Source organism: Orbicella faveolata, unplaced genomic scaffold (genome assembly GCF_042242905.1).
Source record: "Orbicella faveolata isolate gen_17 unplaced genomic scaffold, um_ofav_v1 contig_14, whole genome shotgun sequence".
In the NCBI taxonomy this organism is placed as follows: domain Eukaryota; kingdom Metazoa; phylum Cnidaria; class Anthozoa; order Scleractinia; family Merulinidae; genus Orbicella; species Orbicella faveolata.
Window position 1 is genome coordinate 22505146 of NW_028301541.1, and position 22630 is coordinate 22527775.

The window sequence follows — 22630 nt, forward strand, 5'->3', positions numbered from 1 at the left end:
ATAACTTCATCACAGTCACCCGTTTATGAAATGTAAGCCAGATGGATGTTTGATTCAACAAAATTGTGCATCAGCGAGTTAAAGACCACGCCCAAAATGGCATGACGGGAACTCTTGGTGAACTCATTTTACTTAAAGACGATCCGTTTTGATATTTTACTTAATCAGCTTGTTTACCAACACACATTTTCTCAACACACTACATCCATTCTCATTCACTTATAGCTACGTAAATAGATTGATACTTTCCCAGAAAAAACAAGAGAAGGCCCCGCCTTTTGAAACATTAACACTGCTGCCGCCATGAATAGTGTTCGCGGGCTCAAAATGCAGTGCGTTGACGTCACATGGAGGTCTAGAATAGCTCACAATCCTCTATATAAAATTCTGTGCCGATACGCAAGGGCGAGCATTGAATCAAAACCTTCTACAATTCTAAAATCGTCATCTGAGGGAGACTATAGTTTGAAGAAGAAATAATCTTGGATCTAAGATTCTTACTGGGGCGTTTAAGCGAAAAGGTAAGGTTACTTTGCTTCTTTGACTGGTGTTGTTTACAACATTCATGGAACTTGATTCTCGCATGAATGTACCCGTTGAATTCATGGCTTCTTTATGTTATGTTTTCGAGATCTTTTATATCAATGTGATAAGTCATACAGTGTCAAATATCCGCCTAAATAGGTCATTTTACATTTTCTAACACAATTCAGTTGAAGGAAAGGCAAAATTTGACATTATTCTGAGGCAATATTGGGCTTTAAATAGCCACACGTCCATATGTAGATTGGCCATTTCGTTGTATTCGCTTTCCCTTAATTAATCTGTGTTTGATTTACAAGGAATAAAGTGCTTTCTGAACGAAACTTGGTCGTTGTATACACATGGTGTTATAGAATGTATTTCTTTTAGGTGTTTAATTAGGTTGCTTTGTATTAGTTCCTATTGGGATAATCAGGCCTTTATATACCACTCCTTGTGAACATCACACCACCCGACGCCGACCAGTTCACTCGAGGCTGTTTTTTCCTTATTGTTTGTATCGTTGTTTAAAATAGCGTGTGAAATTTTCTTATATTCTTTGGCTTGTAACCTGTATTCAGCGTGTCTCAGATTCTTGTAAATAAACTCGATTATTGCTGGCGGCTCTCTCCACTATTTGTTGTGTTACTTGTATCCTCTTCTTATAATAGAAATGTTCTCTATTCGGCTGAGCGAAGCGAAATAGAATATAAATGTTGTTACAAAGGGTTAAATTAGTTTATTTTGCTTGTTGCACGCCTTGATTCAAACACCATACTTTGAATAGTTAATTTATTAGATGTTAACCTGGCTGTCTAATTCATGATATTACAGAGTCACGCCACGCGCCCTTGCAACACGCAAAATTAGTTACTCTATATTACCTGTAAGTAGAAACGTCATGCACTTCAGTTGATCTCTTCGAAACTTTTTCATTACTTTTAAGTTTCCTTTAGTAACTGTCTTCTCCATCTAGTTTTCATTTTACTTCGCAATCAATATTTTTACAACATACGAGCCGTCATCTGGGCTACTTTATTTGTATTTTATTATCCCTCTCTGAATCCCGATCTACAAGTAAAGATATGAATATCTTTTATGTCGGCAAACCTGTTTTATTCAAGTCATTTTCATAGGCCATTAAGAATAGAATTGTATCAATATGCCACAGTTTTCGCACGGCAAAGGTTTCGAGTATGACCCTGATAAATCTGCACTGCACATAAATAGTTTCTTTGTTTCATGTATTTTCCGATGAGAAAATACAATGTTAAATTATCATGAACTCTTTCAGTGAAAGGAGAGAAAAGATTACCTCGCCCAAAGTGACTAGCTATTTATTAGGGGAAAAGTCACCAATTATCTATAGACGAAAAAAAATAATAAAATAATATAAAAAAATACCAAAAAGGAGTATTACTGACCTTAAGACTTTCAATCGTCTGTCCTTAACTTCTGTCCTTAGTTAAGGTGCCTGAAAGATCAGTGAGAGCTGACAATGTTCTCGAAAAAAGGGAGTGGAGGGACGCTTCTAACCCTGACAAACTATCGAATAATGTGACAACTATTCATTCAGTTAACGTACTTTGTAAATAATTAACGCTATTGACGTTTCAAGGCACGAAACGGCTGAATTTCGTATGAGCTCGTACACTAGGAACTTTCGAGTCGCGGTTTGGATCATCAGAAGAATGCATATTTTCAAAATGACGTGAGATATGAAGTGAGATTTGCTGATGGATTCAGTCTAAGAGGTATATAGTCTCTCGGTCAGTTTCATTCTCGTGACTTCTACACGTTTGCTTCAACAGAATTCAAAACGGCTGTGTTGATAGATGCGATGGCTTGTGTTTTCATAGCTTTTGTTCCAATTTTCTTTATAGTTGTTATTGCAATTGAGTCTGCGGTCAAATATTCTTTTGTTTAAACTAAGACGTGCAAACGGAGCGTTAAGTTTCGATACAAAGCAGAATTGACCCTTTCGCCTCGTTTGTATGTCAAACCACTGATAACTTCAATAACAGCTACAGTGTTAAAGTTATTTTAATAATTATTAGTAGGAAATAAAAACTCTATAACGTTAACACGATTTTCAATTTTTCTCGCTTTTTTGCCTATGTAGTCGAGTCTTCTTCCGGATAAATTTAGGTTTGGAAACACCAACTAAACGCCCCGAGAACAGATTTTTATAATGGCACAGGATATCAACCTAGTTCCCAGAGTCTCTCGGAGGCGCAAAGAAGAGAGACCCTGGGAACGAGGTTGACATCGAACTTGCTCCCGGGCCCCTCGCCTAGCTTGGGAGCAAGTTCTCTCCACCTACTCTAAAGAATGGCAAGTGACATTGCACGCAGAATACTCCTTGCCACGCTAATATATTTTGAGAAATCTTGGAAGAAGGTTTGCCCAAACCACAATCAATGCCACCCACCAAAGGAACTTTTTATTTTTGACAGGTTTTTGACAGCTTGATTTAAACTTTTTTAACAGGTCATCATGGGCAACGATCCGTCGAAAAAGGGAAACAAGGACAAAACAGCGCCTCCTAAGATAATACACAGAGGAAGGAACGACGCAAAACACATTCGCTTGCTTGTTGTACACGAAGAGTCAGACCCGCCGGTAGATGTTATAGATCATTTCTGTGATGCTGTGAATGCTTTTAAGCCTCAAGGAAGTTTAAAAATCAAACAGCGCGATGTAAAAGTGTGGCAATTGGCCGGCTCGAAATCTCCATCAGAATCTCGCCTAACGGAAGTGAATCAATGGATGTCAGAATGGTTGAACCAAAATGGTGTTGTTCTCATATGTTTGCTGTCGAGTCAGGAAGTTCAGCCCTTCGCAGACGACATTGACTTGCAGAGCGGAAAAATTGTGCCGTTCTCGTTTGGTAAAGTTCCTGCAAACTGGAAGGAATGTGTTTCTCTGAATATTGACCTCAAAGCTGTAGAAAGCCCTAAAGATTTTGAAGGTCCGTTAGAAGAACTTGTTGCCAGTGTGAAAGCGGAGTAAATATTGAAAAGAAACAAGCTTATTTTCTCTGGAAAGCAAACTTTTAATGAAATGAAGTGTCAACGAACATGTAAAGTGAATGAAACCACGATTAAGGTAACTGATAGAGGAACACTGTAACTGGTTCGATTTTCGACCTTGTCAAAGCCGGTGTCATTGATATGTAATCAGTTATTATATGTCAAAAAGATCTTATCATTTGACTAAAAATTTTGTATCCAATAATATTCCCGTTTTTATATTTTTATTATCTAAACACGAGTGTTTTACTGGAAAATACACCACTATTAAAATTTATGCGAAATCACATCCGGGACTCGAGTGGTGTATTTTCCATATCCTCATTATAGTGAAGATATCGATGACTAATTTAAAATATCGTGTTTGACCCTTAACGGCTGTATATAAGATCGAAATATCTCCAAATCTTTTTCGGAGACCTTCTGCAATCCTCGGTTATCTCCGTCTTCGGAAACCTTCGGACATTTTCGGAAAATGAGCGTTGACTACGATTAATACGTGACATTATGCTGTTGGCGATTGCGTTACGATTTAAACCGTCTGAAGACAATGTCCCGGGATCGGGAAGGGACTACCATATGAAAAGATCGAAGATGCTGATCGGAAAATTTGAATTAAATCCCTAGAGGAGACCAATCTGAGCGTGGTTCGAACTTTATTTGACGCCTAAAAGATACCACTTAAAACGGGAGAAGCTTGATTACCAGCTGCTGTTCGATAAAGGAGCCACGCTAGTAGGCCGGACGCAAGGGAAATCGAGCCTTAAAAAAACCAATAAGAGCGTTTTTTATTCATTTTTTTTCTTCGAGTGCATCCTAAAAGATCAAAATAGTGTCGTTTCGTCATTTTCACCCTAAGTGAGACCAGAATCCTTGATTATACTCCTTAGCGATACGACAAGAATCCCCGACCTTTCGTGCGGGAGTTCCCCATGGGGACAATGTGCAAGAATACTCGAAAATTGCTCAAAATGCTACGCGTGGAAAATAATTCAAATACAAGTTGATTACCTCATGTGTGTATTGCGTTATTTTGATGTCTCTGCGTTCCTGAAGGCGGTTTAAAGCCATTAAGGCGAGTTATACCTTCTATTTTTTTTAATTTGCTTCCACTATAGAGTGGAATTAACTCAGTTAAAAGCAAACTACAAGAAAGTATAACTCCTCTTTGCTTCCCTAAACGAGTTAAAGAGGGTTAAGTGAGTTAAAGAAGGCTATATCGGCCAGACTAGTAATAACTAAGACTTCAAAAATTCGTCTTCCGTCCATTTCACTGAAAACCAAAGTCTTCTCGAATTAGTTTATAAAGTCACTAGGACTCGGAAATATCGCCCAAGTGCCTGGAAATTGACTCAAAGTTGGTCAAAATCACACTTCGCGTAGCCCGATCTCGGCGACTTTCTAGTCACTAAGTGAGTTAAAGAGGGGCTATATTTCGGCCAGACGGCTCACAACCAAGCGTTCAAAAATTTTTGACATCATGCTCTTTTTAACTGGTGAGAGAGATGGGATTCTAATATCGAGAGATGAAGTTCCAGGTGGTTTATTTTTTCACTGAAACCAAGGTCTCGGCGACTTTCTAGTCACTAAGTGGCTCATTTGTATATTTCGGCCAGACTGCTCAAAACCAAGCGTTCAAAAATTTTTGACATCATGCTCTTTTTAACTGATGAGAGAGATGGGATTTTAATATCGAGAGATGAAGTTCCAGGTGGTTTATTTTTTATTTAATATCATCGACATGTTACTGAAACAGATTATGACGCCTTCCCGGGCCGCAAGACAAAGAATTCTAGAGAGAGTATGTAAGGAATGCTAGGAAAATTTCCTACCAATTCTCTGCGGTACTTACAGTAGAAGCCCCGTACGTTCCGTCGTTGCAGGTGTAACCCTTCACTGCATCTCCACGCGCGTGTTTTACGCCTGGATCTCACACGATTTAGTCAGAGTAAGGGTTGAGACTTCGCGCAATGTGGCACAGTCGCGTTTTCGGTCTCTGGATACTTGAGTTCCTTAACAGGAAACAGTTTTGGCCTTTTTCTAAATCTTCACACGTGCATTTCACGCGTGCAGCCCATTTGCCTCAGAGAGTATGTGGGTTGTAAATTCTTTTTAAATCATTTCTTTCTGTCTCTTTAATTCCTCTTGGAATTAGCGTTTCGGCAAAGTCGTGTTTCCGATCTCGGGATATTTTAAGTCTTTTCCAGGGGCAGGTTTTAGACGCGCGTTACTTCTCCACCCATGTGTGTCACACGTGGACCTTGCTTGACTTATACAGAGAGTGGAGTAAAAATTCTCGGCGATATCATTTTTCTCTCTTTCATTGCATTTTCGCGCAAATAACGTTGTGCCACACTTGCATTTTCGGTCTCGTCGTCCTTAAGATTCTTAACACTAGCAGGTGTAACCCTTCACAACATCTTAACGTGCGTGTTTTACGCCTGGATCTCACACGATTCAGTCAGAGTAAGGGTTGAAGTTTCGCGCCTATATCATTTCTTCCTGTTAATTTGCATACTCGCGCTTTTAGCAATGTGGAACAGTCGCGTTTTCGGTTTCTGCATACATGAGTTCCTTAACAGGATACAGTTTTGGCCCTTTTCTAAACCTTCACGTGTGCGTTTCACGCGTGCAACCCAATTGACTTAGAGAATATGTGGGTTGTAAATTCGTTTTATATAATTTCTCTCTGTCTCTTTGCATCCTCTTGCAATTAGCGTTGCGGCACAGTCGTGTTTTCGATCTCGGGATATTCTAAGTCTTTACCAGCGGCAAGGTTTAGCCCTGCCTTACTTCTCTACCCGTGTGTGTCACAGGTGGACCTTGCTCGACTTACACAGAGCGTGAAGTAAAAATTCTCGGCTATATCATTTGCCTCTCTTTCCTTGCATTGTCGCGCTAATAACGATGCGGCACTATGGAACGCCAGAACTGTCTTATGATACTTTTTTTTTATTATATTGGGTGGTTATGTCATTATATTGAGTACTTATGTTATTGTATTCGGTGATTAACTCATTATACTCGGTGCTTATGTCTTTATATGCGGTGCTGTCTTCATTATATTCGGTGCTTCCCTCGTTATATTCGGTGCTTTCTTCGTTATATTCGGTGCTTTCTTCGTTATATTCGGTTCTAACTTTGTTTGGTGTCTTCTTCATTATTACGGGTGCTAACACTATTATATTCGGTGCTCTCTTCCTTATATTCGGTGCAAAGGCCATTATATTCGGTACTTCCTTGTTCGGTGATTACTTCATTATATTCGGTGCTTACTTCATTACATTCGGTGCTTTCTTTGATATGATCGTCACCAGTCTTCGCAAGGGGCCGTACAATTTGGAGGTAGTCTAGGGAAAGCCGGGAAAAACGGGTGTCACGAAAACTCAGACCCCGAAACCTCAGACCCCGAAAACTCAGACCCCTCGAAATTAAAAACTCAATTGTTATCACCTGAATTGCTCTATGGTCACAATGGGGCGAGATGTTTATCTTCTCCGGTTTATGTTGTCGCGTCGATCGAACGGTGAAACACAAATATTTAACTTCTCAGGTTTATCGCTGTCGCGTCGGTCAAACAGTGAAGAACTAACAAGGTTTAGAACAGCAGCCGACACTGTTTTTCAAAACAGAACTTTTTTATGCAATCGTATGCAGCAAAAAAATGTGTTGTTCTCTGAAACATACTCGTTTGATCGCAATCTGCTTTTTGACTTTATGTGCGTTGCGTGACTGTCGGCACGTAAAAAGTCAACACGTAAAAAGTACGTGAAGGTCGAACCGATTGAACCGCCATGTCTGGTCTCGAAATGTGAGTGAACGAAAATTGAAAACTGGCGCGAAGGCCCCGCCACGAGGCAGATTTAATAATTAACTAATCTAAGCGGTATGAAAAAAAAAAAAAAAAAGAAATAGAAGTGTTTGGTTTGAAACTTACTGTTTCCTCTAAGAAATATTCACTATTCCCGTTATAAGTTGGAACGCAAACATGGCTATCTCTATGTACTCTTTTTTTCTTTTTTTTTTCTCTAAATTTTGTTAACCGCTGCGGGTTACGTGCCGACAGTCACGCAACGCACATAAAGTCAAAAAGCAGATTGCGATCAAACGAGTATGTTTCAGAGAACAACACATTTTTTTGCTGCATACGATTGCATAAAAAAGTTCTGTTTTGAAAAACAGTGTCGGCTGCTGTTCTAAACCTTGTTAGTTCTTCACTGTTTGACCGACGCGACAGCGGTAAACCTGAGAAGTTAAATATTTGTTTTTCACCGTTTGATCGACGCGAAAACATAAACCGGAGAAGATAAACATCTCACCCCATTGTGGCTATAGAGCAATTCAGGTGATAGCAATTGAGTTTTTAATTTCGAGGGGTCTGAGTTTTCGGGGTCTGGTTAACTTATAGACATAAACAGGAGATTCCGAAAATTGAATAGGTATTTCCCTTTATACAAAATATTTTAACTCATGGCGACAGCATGGGCCTCCGCTTCTCTAATTGGCTAAGATGATTAAGTACAAAATATTAAGTCTGCAAGTTACGACAGGTGGAAGGAAGTCAGCTAAATCAAATGAAATAAATTTTAAAGGACTGAAATACTTAGATTTGAAAAATTAATCTAGTAATACAACCGCCAGGCAAATAATTTCAAGGATATAAATCAAAAGCGAGTATAAAATGGAGAATACAATGTAAATTAAATTAACATTGCGACTTTCGAAATTTAAATAAATCTTATACGTTTCAGTCATTTGACAAATAAGACACCAGAAAGTGCTTGATTTCTTTACGTATGCTAATTTAATGTTATTCTACGTGGCGGCTTATAACGAAAACAGCATAAATGAATCATTTTTTATCAGTTAAAATGACTTGAAATCTACTCGGGGTTAGAAACTGAAAGGTATGTGTCTCAGCGCTATTTTTTCACTGATCCGATTTTGTATTAACTGTATCATATTTTTTTCACAGTTTCTACCAGATATGGGAAACGATTCGACAAAGTCAAATTCGACCAAAGGCCAAAAACCCGCTACTGCCGTGGCCAGTAGCAAGGCAGCGGATAACACCAAACACGTCCTGATCCTTTACAAGCCTTGGTCTGAACGCGCGGGGGAAATTATGGAGTATTTGTACGATGCTTTAAATCAAGTCAAACCTGCTGGCTGTGTGGAGATCTCAAATGAAAACGCGGTTAATCTATCGGAACACGACGATGAATATGTAAAGCATCGCACTTCACAATGGCTGATGTCCGCGAACAATGTTGTTTTGCTGTGCATCGCAGCGACTCAAGGGGAGCAACTTCCCCGCGAAGCTTTCATCGATGACAGCGGAAAATTGCCGAGCAAAATATTCCCCCTGGTTTTTGGAACCGAGGTTCCTTCCCAGTGGCCTGAATGTTACAGCCTTGGCTTAGCAGACCCAGAGAAAGTAGAGCGACCAAATGATTTTGAAAGCGAGGGATTGGACACTCTTGTGGCTGCCATCAGAGGAACTACTGAGTAAACTGAAGGAATCAGGAATGGTGGTCCAGTTTGACTTTGGAGCATTTGAAATTTTAAAAATTGCGGAGAGAATTCAAACAATTTCAGTTGGATTTGCAGCGGTAACTGATCATAATTGCCGAGAAAATATTATTTCTTCCCTTTCTAAACAAGCTAAGACAGTATAATTTTGTTTTCGTTTTGATTCGGCATCCAAAAGGAAGCAAAATGTTACATTCAAAAGGTAAGTGATCTGTATGTGACAGTTTGTAGCAGAAATTGAGTCTACATATTAGCACACTAAGAATTTTTTTCCAAATGGTTAAATTACATAGCGTTTAAACTTTTAAATGAGGAACCAGAAACTGCAAGGGACCGCATACGATAAACGCTGCCAACGTAGGATCTACATGAGATCTGATCAGCCAAAAAATGTATGAAGGAAAACAATAGACTGCAAGGCTGATACTACGTGAAAACGTTTCGAGACACCAATATGACAAGAACCGATAAAGTAGGATCGCAACAGTGGACTGTTGCGACTGGGTTGTTGTCCACTGTTGCGATCCTACTTTATCGGTTCTTGTCATATTGGTGTCTCGAAACGTTTTTCACGTAGTATCAGCCTTGCAGTCTATTGATAAACTTTTAACACTTGTGCCTATCTTAAACTGAAAGTAAGGACTAAGAGACGTTAGGGAGGGACCATTATGTTTTGAGGAGGATCATATGGGAGGGGTGGGCAATTTTGTGAGGCATGAATTTTTTTCTCACCTTTAGGTTGTGCGTGACTTTTTTTGGTGGGCAATAACTTGTGCAATAATTTTTTTTAAAGTCAATAACTGGACCTGGATGGTTGAAAGCTGTGAAAGCACTTGCTAGATTTATTTCTTCGCAGTTCCCCACGATTTTTTTTTCGAACAGTTTTTGCTGTGCATGAATTTTTTTCGGAAATTTCCCAAACCCCCATTCCCCGCCCCCCGCCTTAAAAAATAATGGTCTTTCCCTTATCATCTAATGAAGTATGCCTGTTGTTATAAAACCAACCAAGAGAAAATGAGATCATGGTCTCATGAACCAACCAAACTTTTCTCAGGACGCAAGCCCGAAGGGCAGAATTTTGTTAAATAAATTAAACGTTGTTAAAAAGTTAGGTTTAAAATGACGATGCTGTAAATTAGAAAGTATGTTGTCAGAAATACATGTTATGTTAAATTTTCAGTATGACTTGTCCTTTTGGTCGAAAGTTGTTGTAACCTGGGATGAAATGGTAGTTGAGATTCGGGATTGGGAAGGAAAGCTCTTTCTCTTTTTCTCAACTAAACATCTTGTTTATCCAAGTTAATAGTGTCATCCAAACGAACGATCAAAAAATGTGACGCGAATTAAAGATCGGAGAGAAGATCCTGAGGAAAATCGGCCTTCTTCAGCCCCAAGTAAAGTCAAAAGTTCCTCAGTTCCGGTCAAGACCAAAAGCCACTTCCGTTTTTCTGATCGAACCAATCAAATGTGAGAAATAGAGTCACGCCCTCGGAGCGTGACTTTGGGCTGTTCCAAAACATTTTGGGCTCTTTACAAACTGCCTATTCATGTAGCTTCATAAACGCTCTGCTAGCGGCATGGCAAAAAAGAAAGAGGCTTACACGGTTATTCCAGTTGAAGAGAAGGAGATGGAGGAAAGACCGAACTCAACAGAAGCGAAACAAGCCGAAGATGAGCTAGAGGAAAGGTTTGACAAGGACTTCTGGCTGAAGGTGAAGTATTCAGCTGATGAGTCTGTATTTGTTGTAGTTGCTTTGCTTCTCTCGTTTTATAAGCCTCGCTTGACTGGCAGAATCCGAACAAAAATGATTAAGAGACTGATTTTATTTATTTCAGGGTGTTTACGTTGAATATATCGCTGCTTATTCGTCTTGTTTATGTTGAGGCGCCATATTTTCCAGTTCCCAGGAGTGAAAACTGGTGATGATCGACAGTAACGTACGAAATTCGTACGTTTCTACCATAAAACACCAAATACAATTGGCTTGATCAGAATAACTGTGAAATTCTCTCAGGAGTCGCAATAGTTTAAAGAAATCGGTTTGTTAGCTTGATATTCATCAAGTGAAATTGTGCATAAATATTAAAGTGTTTCATGTTTAAGTTACTGTAATTGGTTAAAAATAAGCGTGCAACAAAATTGTTGAGGGGATTGGAATTGCAGTTATCTGGCAATGGTTCCTGACGTAAATAAAAGTAGGTTAATAATGGTAATAGGACTGAGTGGAGTCCAATTCGGTCTGTAATAATACAAGTGATTAACAAAATCAGACGACCATGAAGCAGGAGTCCGATTTGTTAATCACGAGTATGATTACAGACTGAATTGGATGACACGATGTCCTGTTACCAATTAATCAAAACTATGACAAAATTCGAGAAACGAACAAACCACTGACTGAGCGCTGAACGATTTTAAAACGTCGTTATGAATGCTGAAAAACCCAGCAGTTTACTCAACAAAGTGCACCGCAACATCGCGCGCAAAATGACGGTTACTGTCCAATTACAAGCATGACGCATACACTGTCCAGTTAATGCTCAAATCGGGCTGCTGATAGCCAATCACATTCGAGAATTTTGTTATAGTTTTGATTAAATCATTTAAAGTACAATGACTGCAAAATATTGTTGGGTTGCTCAAAACAGATTGAAACACTGTTTTCCATATAATTTTCTCTGTGGATGTTAATCCTGGCCAATGATCATGAATTCAATTCAAATAATTTATGAAAATTGAATATGTATTAATTATTTTTGCATGTACCATTTATTAATTAATTTTTAGGTCCAAAACAAAGTAAAGGTTGCAGACATGTCATGGAACAGAGCGATGGATGAAGTGAGAGCGGATTGGTTGACCGAAAAACATGGCAAGAATACTCTCGTGGTTATAATTCATGAATGGCCTCAGATGAAAAAATACAAAGAGAAACCAGAGCTGATACCAAGCCTAGAATATCTGGTAAGGATGTGACTTAGACCTGCAGTTTTTTTTTATATTTCGTGATAACATTATGTTTAATAACTTGACTGGACTCTTAATCAAGGATTTCAGACGGTCAGTATAAAATGCCAACTGTGGACAGCAGACTGCAGACTGTGGACTGTGGACTAGGGATAAAATGCGGACTGCAGAATACAGACTCTTTAGTATATATTGTGTTATTTTTGATTTTACATGTTTAGAGTGCTATCCTTAAATACATGTAGGGTTATTCAGGCTGTCGTAGTGAAAGTTTGCACTCCAGTTAGCCTGAATATCACCCCTGTTAACTTGTTTACAGTTAGCTCTAAATGATGGAAATGGTAACATTCTCAGTTACAAAGTCTGCAGTTTTACTGCTACAGTCATGGACAAATTATGTTGCAACATGCCAAAAACATGAAATGGCATAACCATTATGCCTACAGAATAAGTGTCAGCACCCCCATTCCCCCTTTCAATGTTGGAAAATGTGAAAGTGTTTTGTGAACACTGCACAGGGGTGGGGAGGGGAAAATGTGTATAGAATGATTTTTTTCCAACCCTTGTGACAGTCTGCAGTTTGCATTTCACCCTCACTCTGCATTTTACCCCTAGTCTACAGTCTGCAGTCCGCAGTCATAGCTGGGGTAATGCCATGGAACTACTTCTCTGTCAAAAGATACCAGCATATTTTCGTTAGTGCAGCCTTCATGTCATCCAGAGGAAGGAGGAAGGGAGTGATTGAGGCTGCAATATTCCTAGTGATTTCACACTACAAGAAACTGATCAGAACCAACTTCAGTAAGTGCCAGACTGAGTACAGATTGAAAAAATGAGCCATCTAAATTAACATAAAGGTGAACTTGTGGCCCATTTTTGATGTAAATAGATGTATTAAATTTAGTAAATTCCAGACTAATTAATTGAACTGCTATCTGCATGTAGATTAGTCGACTAACAGAAATAATACTTGAGAGGGATGCCAAAGAAGACTTCAAATATTTCCGTGTTCCTTCAAAAGATGATCCAACTCGTCCTACCCTGTTGCATCTTGCTGCAGAGCAAAACTTCTTGCATGTCACAAAGTCCTTAGTGGAACGCTATCCAGGTCTTATGTACTTATGGACTTACGAACAAGATGACAAGCCTAGTTATCTACCAGTTGAACTGGCTTTAAAGAGGTACAAAGATGACACAGCAGCTTATCTGATTTCTCAAATGAGGCATGATCGGTGAGTGTTATTTCACTTTGTTATTAGCTAATCCAACTGTCAAATACAGAATTATCACAGCTGAGAAAAGTTGAATTAACCACTGATAACACTGATGCTTCCCTGGGCTTCCTTGCGTTACATAAATGGCAAATAAAACAAACAAACAAATTGTTGGTCATCAGTTCGTAATTATTGTCTTATTGTGTCTCCTATTTTGACCAGTTTTAGTCAACAATCCTCCATCGTGTGTCTGTTAATTACCGGTATTTCCAAAATTGTGAGCCACTTTCCACAGTAGCTGACTTTAAAGCATTTCATTGATGGTGTATGTGTAATAATTTTCAATAATTTATGACTTGTTTTGAATTTTATTTATAGAGTTCAGAAACTGTTTCTTTGTAAAGATGACGAAGACCAGTCACCTATGAAGTTTTATTTTGGGCATTACATCAGTTGTCGAGATCCAAAGACAAAGGATCCTTCAATGAAGGTATATAATCCCTTCAGTTAATAACTTGTGATATGATCTGTGAAGCTGCTTGCAACTAAGCAACCTGAAAACCAAGGAAGTCATCTAGGGAAATGATGGACACTTCCTTTCTTTTAACCAGCTTGTTCATGTGGTCGCTTCCTTAAAGTTGCATTCACTAATATATCAGAGTAATTTTTAGCCTGCGAACATAGACATTTTTCCAGCTGTTACGTGTACCTGTCTCCGCCAAAAATAACATCTGCAATCCTGAGCAAGAGACTGATTTCAGTGACATCAACTCTTAAAATTAACCAATCACGGTTCACCTTGTATATCTCGGTATATCCATCAAAGTTTGGTTTGCAGTTTAATACCTGTTGTGCTCGAGACCCATCTGGGCTAGAGCCTGTCTGGTACATACATGTAGACTGTCCAAATGACTGGCTAAAAACACAACCAGTCCAACTGGTCACAATCCTCCATAGGAAAAAAGATGGCGACTGGTACATTTACCCACAGTTCTTAGTGCACGACAACTTTAAAAACGTTTATAAAAACGTACAGAAATGTTATAAAACCTTCAAGCCCAGGCTACTCAATGTCCTTTGCACAGGGACAAATATTGTAAACATTTGGCTTTCTTAGTGCCTTATAGGCTGTGTTAGGTTTGCAAGGCATTGTGGTAAAATTTACAGCCGCCATCTTTTTTCCTAGGTGGATTAAGGCTGGGTATTTTTCTGTTGTACAACTATTAAAAGGAATTAAGGGTAAGCAAAAAATCAATGCAGAGATGAATTATATGGTCAACTTTCTTCTCTGAGAATGTCCTGTAACTGGGTTCTTGGGAAGGTCACTTACTACATTGTGTAAATTTCACAAACTGTCCCACTTGACTTTTGGGGCTGGGGCGCAGAGGAGTTTTTGACCAATGAGAATGAGAATTTTCTTGCTATAGCATGTTTTTTTGTTTTGTGTTTTCGTTTTGTTTGCCATGCACTCCTGCCTCACCCTCCTGGAGACAATGCATTTTATTTATGAATTAATCTTTTCATCACTTTCTGTTTTATTCAGAAAACAGTTCTTGCAGTATTGGACAAACTCATCAATCCCCACTGGCCATACCTGCCTCAGAGCAAGGACGATGATGAAAACCAGGATGAAATCGAGCGTGCTTTGAGTAGTGTACCTGATGATCCAATGAACTATGACTTCTTTTATCACGTACTGGAGGCCGACGACAGTGGAAGACAGCCTAAAATAGAGGTGGCCAGAGAAGTGGATGAACATGGCACAGCAATTAAGACGCAAACACTACCTAACCCGAAATTTAACCATAAGTCACTGTCTTGCCTTAGGCGCATTGCAGAGAGTGGAAACAAGGTTTGTGTAAAGCTTTGGACCGCAGGGTTTCATTTAAGGTCTGGCTCACGCCAAATCTCATTGACTGGAACAGGTTTGACAATCTCGAGGAAATTTTGTCCAGCAGAGAAGTTCAGTTCAAAAAGTTTGGCTACCGGAGAAGAACATTTCAGTAGCGACGTAGTGTGATTTTTGGTTGATTGCGTTGTCCGCCTTTTAAACTGGTCTCGTTTTGTTTTGTCGTTTCTGAGCGAATATTCGTCTTTGAAGATGAGTTTTACTTACACTTTATACTTTCTGTATGTTTAGGAAGCTGTGCAGCACCCTGTCGTCCGAATGCTAGTTTCAAGAAAATGGAACAACTTCGCCCATTGGTGGTTCTGGTAAGAACCAAGTTTACACCGTGCAGAAATTATTTCCGCCTTGCCACGTCGATAAAAATTTTTTTTACTTTAACTTTAATACATGTATATTGTTTTTAACATGTGTTTTTCGCCCATAGTTTGGCCAATGAGAACCCAAGTTATAGTTTGCCAGGGACGCGGGAAAGGCCGATTTAGCACGTGTAACGAGTTTCCGTAGCACGTTTCACGAAACGAAACGGTCATTTCACGTTTTAATCAGTTGATGAGCTTTCGAAAAACTACAGTAGAACGGCCACAGTTCACAACAAAGTAAAACTAGAGTTTCTAGTCTCGCAGATTGCGTTTTAAAAGGATTTCATGCTGCAAAGGTCAATTCACGACACTCAAAAATAAGGTTTTGATACAAACCGTCAAATAACTCAACAGTTTTGTGAGTGACAAACGACTTTCAATCGCGTGGTTGTTGGTGTTTTAGATGTGGATTTAAGATCGCTTTTTATGAATTAAGTTGCTGGCATTTAGCACGGCCGCAATTCAAGTTTCCTTTTGTGCCCTGTCGGTACGTTTTAAAATTGCTCTTCTTTCCTGAAGTTCAGTCGTATTTGTTCCTGCTGATATAAATTTTCTCCCGACCATGCAAACTCTAGATATAATGCCTTGGTCTTCACTTAAGGCCGAATTTTTTGTTTTGTTTTGCTTTTTGTTTTCTTTTTTTTATTGAAATGCCCGCTTTTTACGACAAAAAATTAAAAATTAAACTAGAATTTTTCTCTTTTAAGTTAATTGCTCTTTATGTTTCAGCGTTCAAGCATCTTTCTACATATTGTTTCTAACACTGTTATCATACGCACTCATCCATGGCTCGACTGTTGAAGACCCAAACCAGTACGATGGTAAAGCAGATGGTCTGCGGCTATTCTGTGAAATCTTCACTATCATCTTTCTCATGTTTTACTTTTTTGAGGAGGTCAACCAAGCGGAACGGTGAGTCGTTAAGTAATTAGTGTGGCGAATCACAACAAACGTAAACAAGACAACGGACCAATCAACGAGAAGGCGAAGGAAACGCACGTGACCGGTGCCAAGCGCGGGAAAACACTTGTAACCAAGTGACGAGTGGTTTTGGTCTTGCACATGATTGGTTGAGTTGGTGGGTCCACGCGAGAATTTTTGATAAATCACAAATAGCAAATAGTACAATGTAATAAAACTGAGCTATACGGTAGATGGAAACAAGGGAACTGATTAAAACTGCTTAAAACTTCTATGCAGTAATCGTTCCCTCCACTGAATCACATGCACTGTAATATTGGCCTCTTTAGTTTTACACGGTTATGTCGAACAGTAACATCTTATAGAAAAAATACTTTGTGGAGGCTGCTAAATGTGTAAAATTATCCTCATAAATGTGGTAGACTGCAGTTAGTAACGTTAAAACAGTAATTAAAATTGGAAGTTTATTAATCAGAAGTTTTCATATCATTTGTAGGGAATGGAGAACCTATTTCAAAGATCCGTATAACTATTTTGATTGGCTGGGTCTTATCTTGACATTTCTCGTTATTCCTCTTCGGTTTATTGAGGTTGATTCCCAATGGAGTCTTGCCGGGCTCGGCTACTTGTTCAATTTCCTACGGCTCTTCAAGTTTTCCTGCGTCACCAGGTAAAATTGTCTGAATATATTATTTTATGTTTTGTGATTCATGTCCATGATTAAACTTGCTATGTTCTGTGTAGATTTCCAATTTGTTAATTTCATCCAGCTTGCTAATTATCGCGAATAATTATCGTGAAATATCGTTAATTATCACGAATTATCGTCAATTATCATGAATTAGCAATTAATATTGTGAATTATCATTAATTATTGTAAATTATCATTAATGATTGTGAATTATCATTAATTATTGATGTGAATTATCATTTATTATTGTGAATTATTTCCGCAAGCAATCCCGCGCACGAAAGAGGTCATGTGTTCATGAAAATTTGACGCGGTAACGTTTTTCCTCGCGTGGCCAGAATGCGGAAAAGCTCTCCGTTCCGGTGTACGAATGCTACTAAAAGTCAATATTGTTCAAGTGTTAACTGAGTAATTGTAAAATTGCATGATGGGTCACGAAGAAAGAATTTTATTGAACGTGCATATTTTGCTTTGTAGAACCACCGGTCTGTACACGAAGACTCTTGCAAGAATTATCTACCGTGATATAACTCGTTTTAGCGTCGTATTTGTCGTTGTGTTTCTTGGATTCTGTGGCGCGATGTACATGGCGCTGAAAGCTACAGGTTCACAGGAACTGTTCAGGTAAAGTTGATCTTTTATTTAATTAAAGTTCAAAATTTGACGTGCGTCTAGCGCAGTTTTCAGAATGTCGCAAAACATATCCTAAAATAATGTTTTAAAATATTTGTCTAATTTCTCGCGCGCTGATTGGCTCACTTTTATCGTCTATAAGAGTACAGACGGATCAAATTTTAATTTATGCAAGCTTTCAAGTTCAACTTTCAGCTGTCAAACTGTCAACTTTTTAACCAATGAGATTTTTTATGGACTTTTTTAAAGTAGCCAATCAAAAAGCGAGAAAAGCTATTGACAATGTTCCCTTCATTTTGAATAAAATTCACTTATCTTTGTTTATGGCAAGTTTACGGCGTCTTTTCCCCTCATTTATTCCCGGCATTTGACCATTTTGGGGTCTTGTTATTGTAAAAAAACAAATTGACGTCAGTTTTTTATGCGTCTGCTCTCTTACTGATGATAAATTTCGTCATAACATTGTCAAAGTTTACTACAGAACCACAGCCACTTTGACAATGTTATGACGCAATTTATCATCAATTTAGAGGATAGACGCATAAAAAACTGACGTCAATTTGTGGTGTCAACATTTGCTTATTGCAAGGCATAAGCGTTGGCGATACTATGTTTTTGCAGCAGTCACTCCAGTTTGATGGCCAGCAAGTATAAATGTTACTTATTAATGAATTCGTATACGCTTTTGTCTCCTTGCTTACAGTAATTACGCGTGGCTAATGTTAGCTGCCGTCAGAGCTCTCGTTGAACAACAACCTGCTGAGGAAGATTATTCAAAGTTCAAGTAAGCATCTTTCTCTATTTCTTTATGTCTACTGTTTCTTTAAAACGTCATCAAGAGAGGATGAACTCAAGGAGTTCTCTCTGTATGGGCCTTATTTCCAAGGAAATCCCTCTGTATATATTAACTTACCATTCATCTTCTCTTGATGCCATATATTGCTCCATAGTTAAAACCACCCCGCTTGCATCTATACTGAAAACAAGTCCGGAAAATCCACATTTTCCCAAATTTTGAAAACTGGCCACGAGGCCAAAATACCTTCAAATGTCCGCAGAGGCGCTCTAGGGGAGACACCAGGGGGAGGTAGAAAGGGGAGTGCATGGAGGGCGCCCCGTTGCTCGCGCGCTTTCCTTGTTCCTTTGCCCCAGCCTCCAAACTGCCAGCTTGCAGTTAAGGCAGCACCAATGAGAAAGGTACCAGACTTAATGGGGTTCGACTGTAAATGTTCCATTGTTTTGTTTTCCTGTTAGCTGGCTGGCTATCCTCATTCTTCTTGCCTACATGGCGATGGTGATTGTAATTCTCCTTAACATTCTGATCGCCCAGCTGAGCTACACTTACAGTGAAGCGAAGAAGACTGCCAAACTGCAATACGCCATTGATACCATGTTTATTGTCACTCGACTGGAGTACAGCAGAATTGCAAGATGGGTACGTACGGGGAGGGGGTGGGGGATATAACTGCTTTTACTCGGGACAGGGGCCCGTTTCTCGAAAGCCCCGGAAACGTTTCGGGCCCGCAAAGCCATTTTTAGCCAATTTGTATCTAAAAACAGAGAGGTGTACACGCGTAAAACTTCTTGTATGAAGGGAACTCCTGGTCGTATTAAGAATAGGTAAATAAAACAGCTCTGTAATCATAAGGTTTGAGATTTTGCTACGGCTTTCATGGTGCGAAAACGTTTCGGGACCTTCGAGAAACGGGCCGCTGTACATGACTGAAACGGGCCCCTGTACATGACTGGAACGGGCCCCTGTACGTGACTGGAACGGGCCTCTGTACATGACTGGAACGGGCCTCGTTACATGACTGGGGCATTGTTGAACCATAGCTGGAGTAGCTGCAAAGTGGCTTGAGTTTAGTTTGCACATGGTTGGCGCATGTTTGTGGACTATGATTTGAAAATGGCTGCATTAGTTGAATCATGACCGAGTCATGACTGGCACATGGGCGGAGTTTTATTTGGGCGTGGACATGTTTTTGTGCGGTCATTTTAGTACCTTAGGAGGGTGTTTTCTTTGTTCTCCTGTGGTAACTTTCTTTCTCAACACCCCACATTTCCCAGTTTTTGTTGTTGTTGTTTTACCTTTTTCTCTTTGTTTTCAGAATTTAAGGGTCAAGAATTACTCGGATGGTGACTGGGTCAGCGAGGACGATTTAGCTAAAGGTATCAATACTAAATGCAAGAAAATATTAGAAAACGTCAAATTTTGATCTCTAGCTCGTAGTGGCGTCAGTTCTTTCTGTTTTTACTGACGGATAATTTGTTTACGCAGTTAATGCTCACAGTCGCGATGTTTGACGGGATGTGTTGTTATTTACAGAAATGTTAGAATACACTGATGACAGACACCCCTGGGAGACAATGGAAGACAGACTTACGGATATCAGGTGATTCCAGGTTTTTGGCAGATCAATACGTTTTAGTGTATTTGTAATACATTAAAGTTTGTGTTTTTGTTTCTACAATGATTTGCTTCTTGTTTACTGTTTTTCTATGCTAGGGAGATTATGAGGAAAGTGGTCAGAAGAGGAAAAGATAAGGGACCCTGGGACTCAGTGGATGAGAAATTGACTCGTTTAACGTGAGTAAATATGGTACCCAGCTTTCCTTATTCCTATTAAGTTTGGCCGAAAGATAAAAGAGACATCTAGGGCCATAACATTTTGTTTAAACCCAGTACTTTATCCCACATACCCATCTTTGCGAGAAACATGTGATCCAGTTAGCATTTAGATTCTCTGGTGCATTGAAAATGTTTTTTGGGCTTCCTGAGTAAACTATAGCGAAATTATTATTGTGCTTACTTTCCTTTGTAGAACTATTATTGAAAAACTTCCTGAATCCAAAGCTGATACGCAGTAAATGAACCACGTCCCATAATGCACCAAGAACGTCTTGTTGGAGTGACGTCATGTCCTTGTGAAGCTCATACCCGACCTTTTTGCTGTTTCCCGCCAAAGCAAGGAGCAACCTCAGCTTAGTTCAAAAAAGCAATGTCTTGATATATGAAGAAGCTTTACAGTCTACAGATTTCTTTTAAATCGAAGCGATGGTAGATAAACACTTTAAAAAGTAACAGCTGGGAATTGAAAAGGAGCTTGGACGGTTTAAGACTGGGTACGATTGAGACGGTTTACATTGACAAGCGCCCAAAATGTAGGATGTATTATGATGTAAGCGTAAGATGTTGGCACTGCAGCCAGTGTCTTGCACTGGTCTTACAGCATTCGTACCCGGAGTCTTCGTTCCCCTTAACCAGCGGTCGGTAAGCGCTCTGTTTAAAAGTCCGAAAATATCGGACTTCTGGTTTAATTGCGCATGCATAGCTGACAAACACGCAAACACGTGGCTCGAGTCGAGTCGTTGACGCATTACTTCCGCTCATGTCCATTGTCTTTAACACCATGAATCCAAATCAAGCCTGCAACGGAACTCAGACCTTCGCTGTCGAGAGTAGAGTTGATTGCGCTTTCTCTAATTCTGGGGAGGCACTTGTTCTTATGGACCACTCGTCCCAACCCTCTACCTTCAATTCTGGAGTCAATAAATATAAGCTTAACGCATTACGGCTATGCGACAAGGATATAAACATCGACATCAACAGCGAGTTTTTCGGAAATAATGTTGAAACAAGTTTCTTATTTCATTTTATTATGTAACGAACATGTGAATTTATTTAATCCCAAGTATTTCGAATGGTTTTTATTTTTACCTATGTTATCCACATTATATTTCAGTCAGGATTTTCAAGTAGGTAAGAGGAATTTTCCCCTATAATGCATAAGGAAATTGGTCGTAAATAAAATGATAAATTCTCCCAACTGGTACCATAAGAATTGTATAAGACCAGTAACGGTAAAGAGAATTTGCATGTTGACAGAAAGAGGAAATAATAAGGCATATCCATTGCACATGAATTTTTTTAGTTGTAAAATTATGTCTGCTCTTGCATATGTGATAGCGATATGAAATAAACGTAAATATGGTCAAAACATGGCAAACGGATGATATTTACAGAACGCTTGTGTGAGGCACGATAGCTAATTAGCTAATATCACACAGCTAGTGACTGTGGCATCGGTTAGCCAGAACCGCCCTTACCCCTCCACCCCTCCAACTCCACTCCCGTGCGTTCTCGAAGACTCGTGCACTCTATTGGATTCGAGCCATGTCACATTTTTCTCGACACAGCCGAGCACCTTTTCTCTTATTTGGCCCACACTTGTTGTGAAGTTAAGGAAACTCTTGTGCAACTCTCAACTCTAGATCTGATTGTCTTTCATTGTTCGACCCAGTCTTGAAACATCGGAAAGTTACGATATTCCTGGGCGCTTCTTGAACTATCGAAAACACGAGCCAATGAATAGCACCCAAAACATTAATCTTCTACTGAAGCACTGGAAGGTAAATGTCACACCAGTCTTGATAACTATAATTAACATGAAGTACACACATCGGAGACATTTGGGAAGACCTCTTCACCCCAATCCCGGGGAAGGTACCCAACAAAGTTTTATACGGGGAGGCCTCCGCCCTGAGGTCCGAAGCGATAGGAAATGGTGTTTTCTTTTTTCTTTTTTTTGTATACCCCCAGTAAAGCGCTTTTACCTACTCTAAAAAGTCCAACAGAAGTTTTTACAGAACTAGTCCACCAGGGAATTTAATTTCTATCCTAAAATTTGAAAACTTTCGCGGGAGGATAAGGTGGGAATGTATACGAGAGACCTCATATGCCCCACCCACCCCTCTCACCTGAAACTTTCACCCATCTTATAACTGTAAACAGGAAAGAATCGAACGCGCCACTTCTTTCACGTGCATTCACATACTGGGGCACGTG

The 22630-nt window shown here is 39.4% G+C and overlaps 3 protein-coding genes across 3 annotated transcripts; all 3 read left to right on the forward strand.

Moving 5' to 3' along the window:
* The first annotated feature begins 337 nt into the window (after positions 1 to 337).
* Positions 338 to 4569, forward strand: LOC110062255 (uncharacterized). Its single transcript, XM_020769132.2, has 2 exons — positions 338 to 521; positions 3013 to 4569. Exon 2 carries the CDS (start codon positions 3019 to 3021, stop codon positions 3532 to 3534), a length of 516 nt encoding a protein of 171 aa, XP_020624791.2. The 5' UTR covers positions 338 to 521; positions 3013 to 3018; the 3' UTR covers positions 3535 to 4569.
* Positions 4570 to 8363: 3794 nt separating this feature from the next.
* LOC149114528 (uncharacterized) lies at positions 8364 to 10265 on the forward strand. Its single transcript, XM_089287121.1, has 2 exons — positions 8364 to 8461; positions 8530 to 10265. Exon 2 carries the CDS (start codon positions 8542 to 8544, stop codon positions 9064 to 9066), a length of 525 nt encoding a protein of 174 aa, XP_089143247.1. The 5' UTR covers positions 8364 to 8461; positions 8530 to 8541; the 3' UTR covers positions 9067 to 10265.
* A 182-nt stretch (positions 10266 to 10447) lies between these two features.
* On the forward strand, positions 10448 to 21782 carry LOC110062138 (uncharacterized). The gene is made up of 15 exons (XM_089287118.1): positions 10448 to 10798; positions 11875 to 12051; positions 13000 to 13286; positions 13647 to 13758; positions 14812 to 15120; positions 15409 to 15482; positions 16266 to 16448; positions 16954 to 17127; positions 17626 to 17772; positions 18485 to 18565; positions 19036 to 19216; positions 19893 to 19953; positions 20111 to 20177; positions 20291 to 20371; positions 20607 to 21782. Exons 1-15 carry the CDS (start codon positions 10664 to 10666, stop codon positions 20650 to 20652), a joined length of 2115 nt encoding a protein of 704 aa, XP_089143244.1. The 5' UTR covers positions 10448 to 10663; the 3' UTR covers positions 20653 to 21782.
* Positions 21783 to 22630: the final 848 nt, after the last annotated feature.

Excerpts from the sequence above, each read along its gene's own strand:
- LOC110062255 (XM_020769132.2), top strand. The coding sequence starts at position 3,019 with ATGGGCAACGATCCGTCGAAAAAGGGAAACAAGGACAAAACAGCGCCT.
- LOC149114528 (XM_089287121.1), top strand. The coding sequence starts at position 8,542 with ATGGGAAACGATTCGACAAAGTCAAATTCGACCAAAGGCCAAAAACCC.
- LOC110062138 (XM_089287118.1), top strand. The coding sequence starts at position 10,664 with ATGGCAAAAAAGAAAGAGGCTTACACGGTTATTCCAGTTGAAGAGAAG. Across the intron at positions 12,052-12,999 it reads TACCAAGCCTAGAATATCTG|ATTAGTCGACTAACAGAAAT; the intron begins GTAAGGATGTGA and ends ATCTGCATGTAG. Across the intron at positions 20,178-20,290 it reads GACAGACTTACGGATATCAG|GGAGATTATGAGGAAAGTGG; the intron begins GTGATTCCAGGT and ends TTTCTATGCTAG.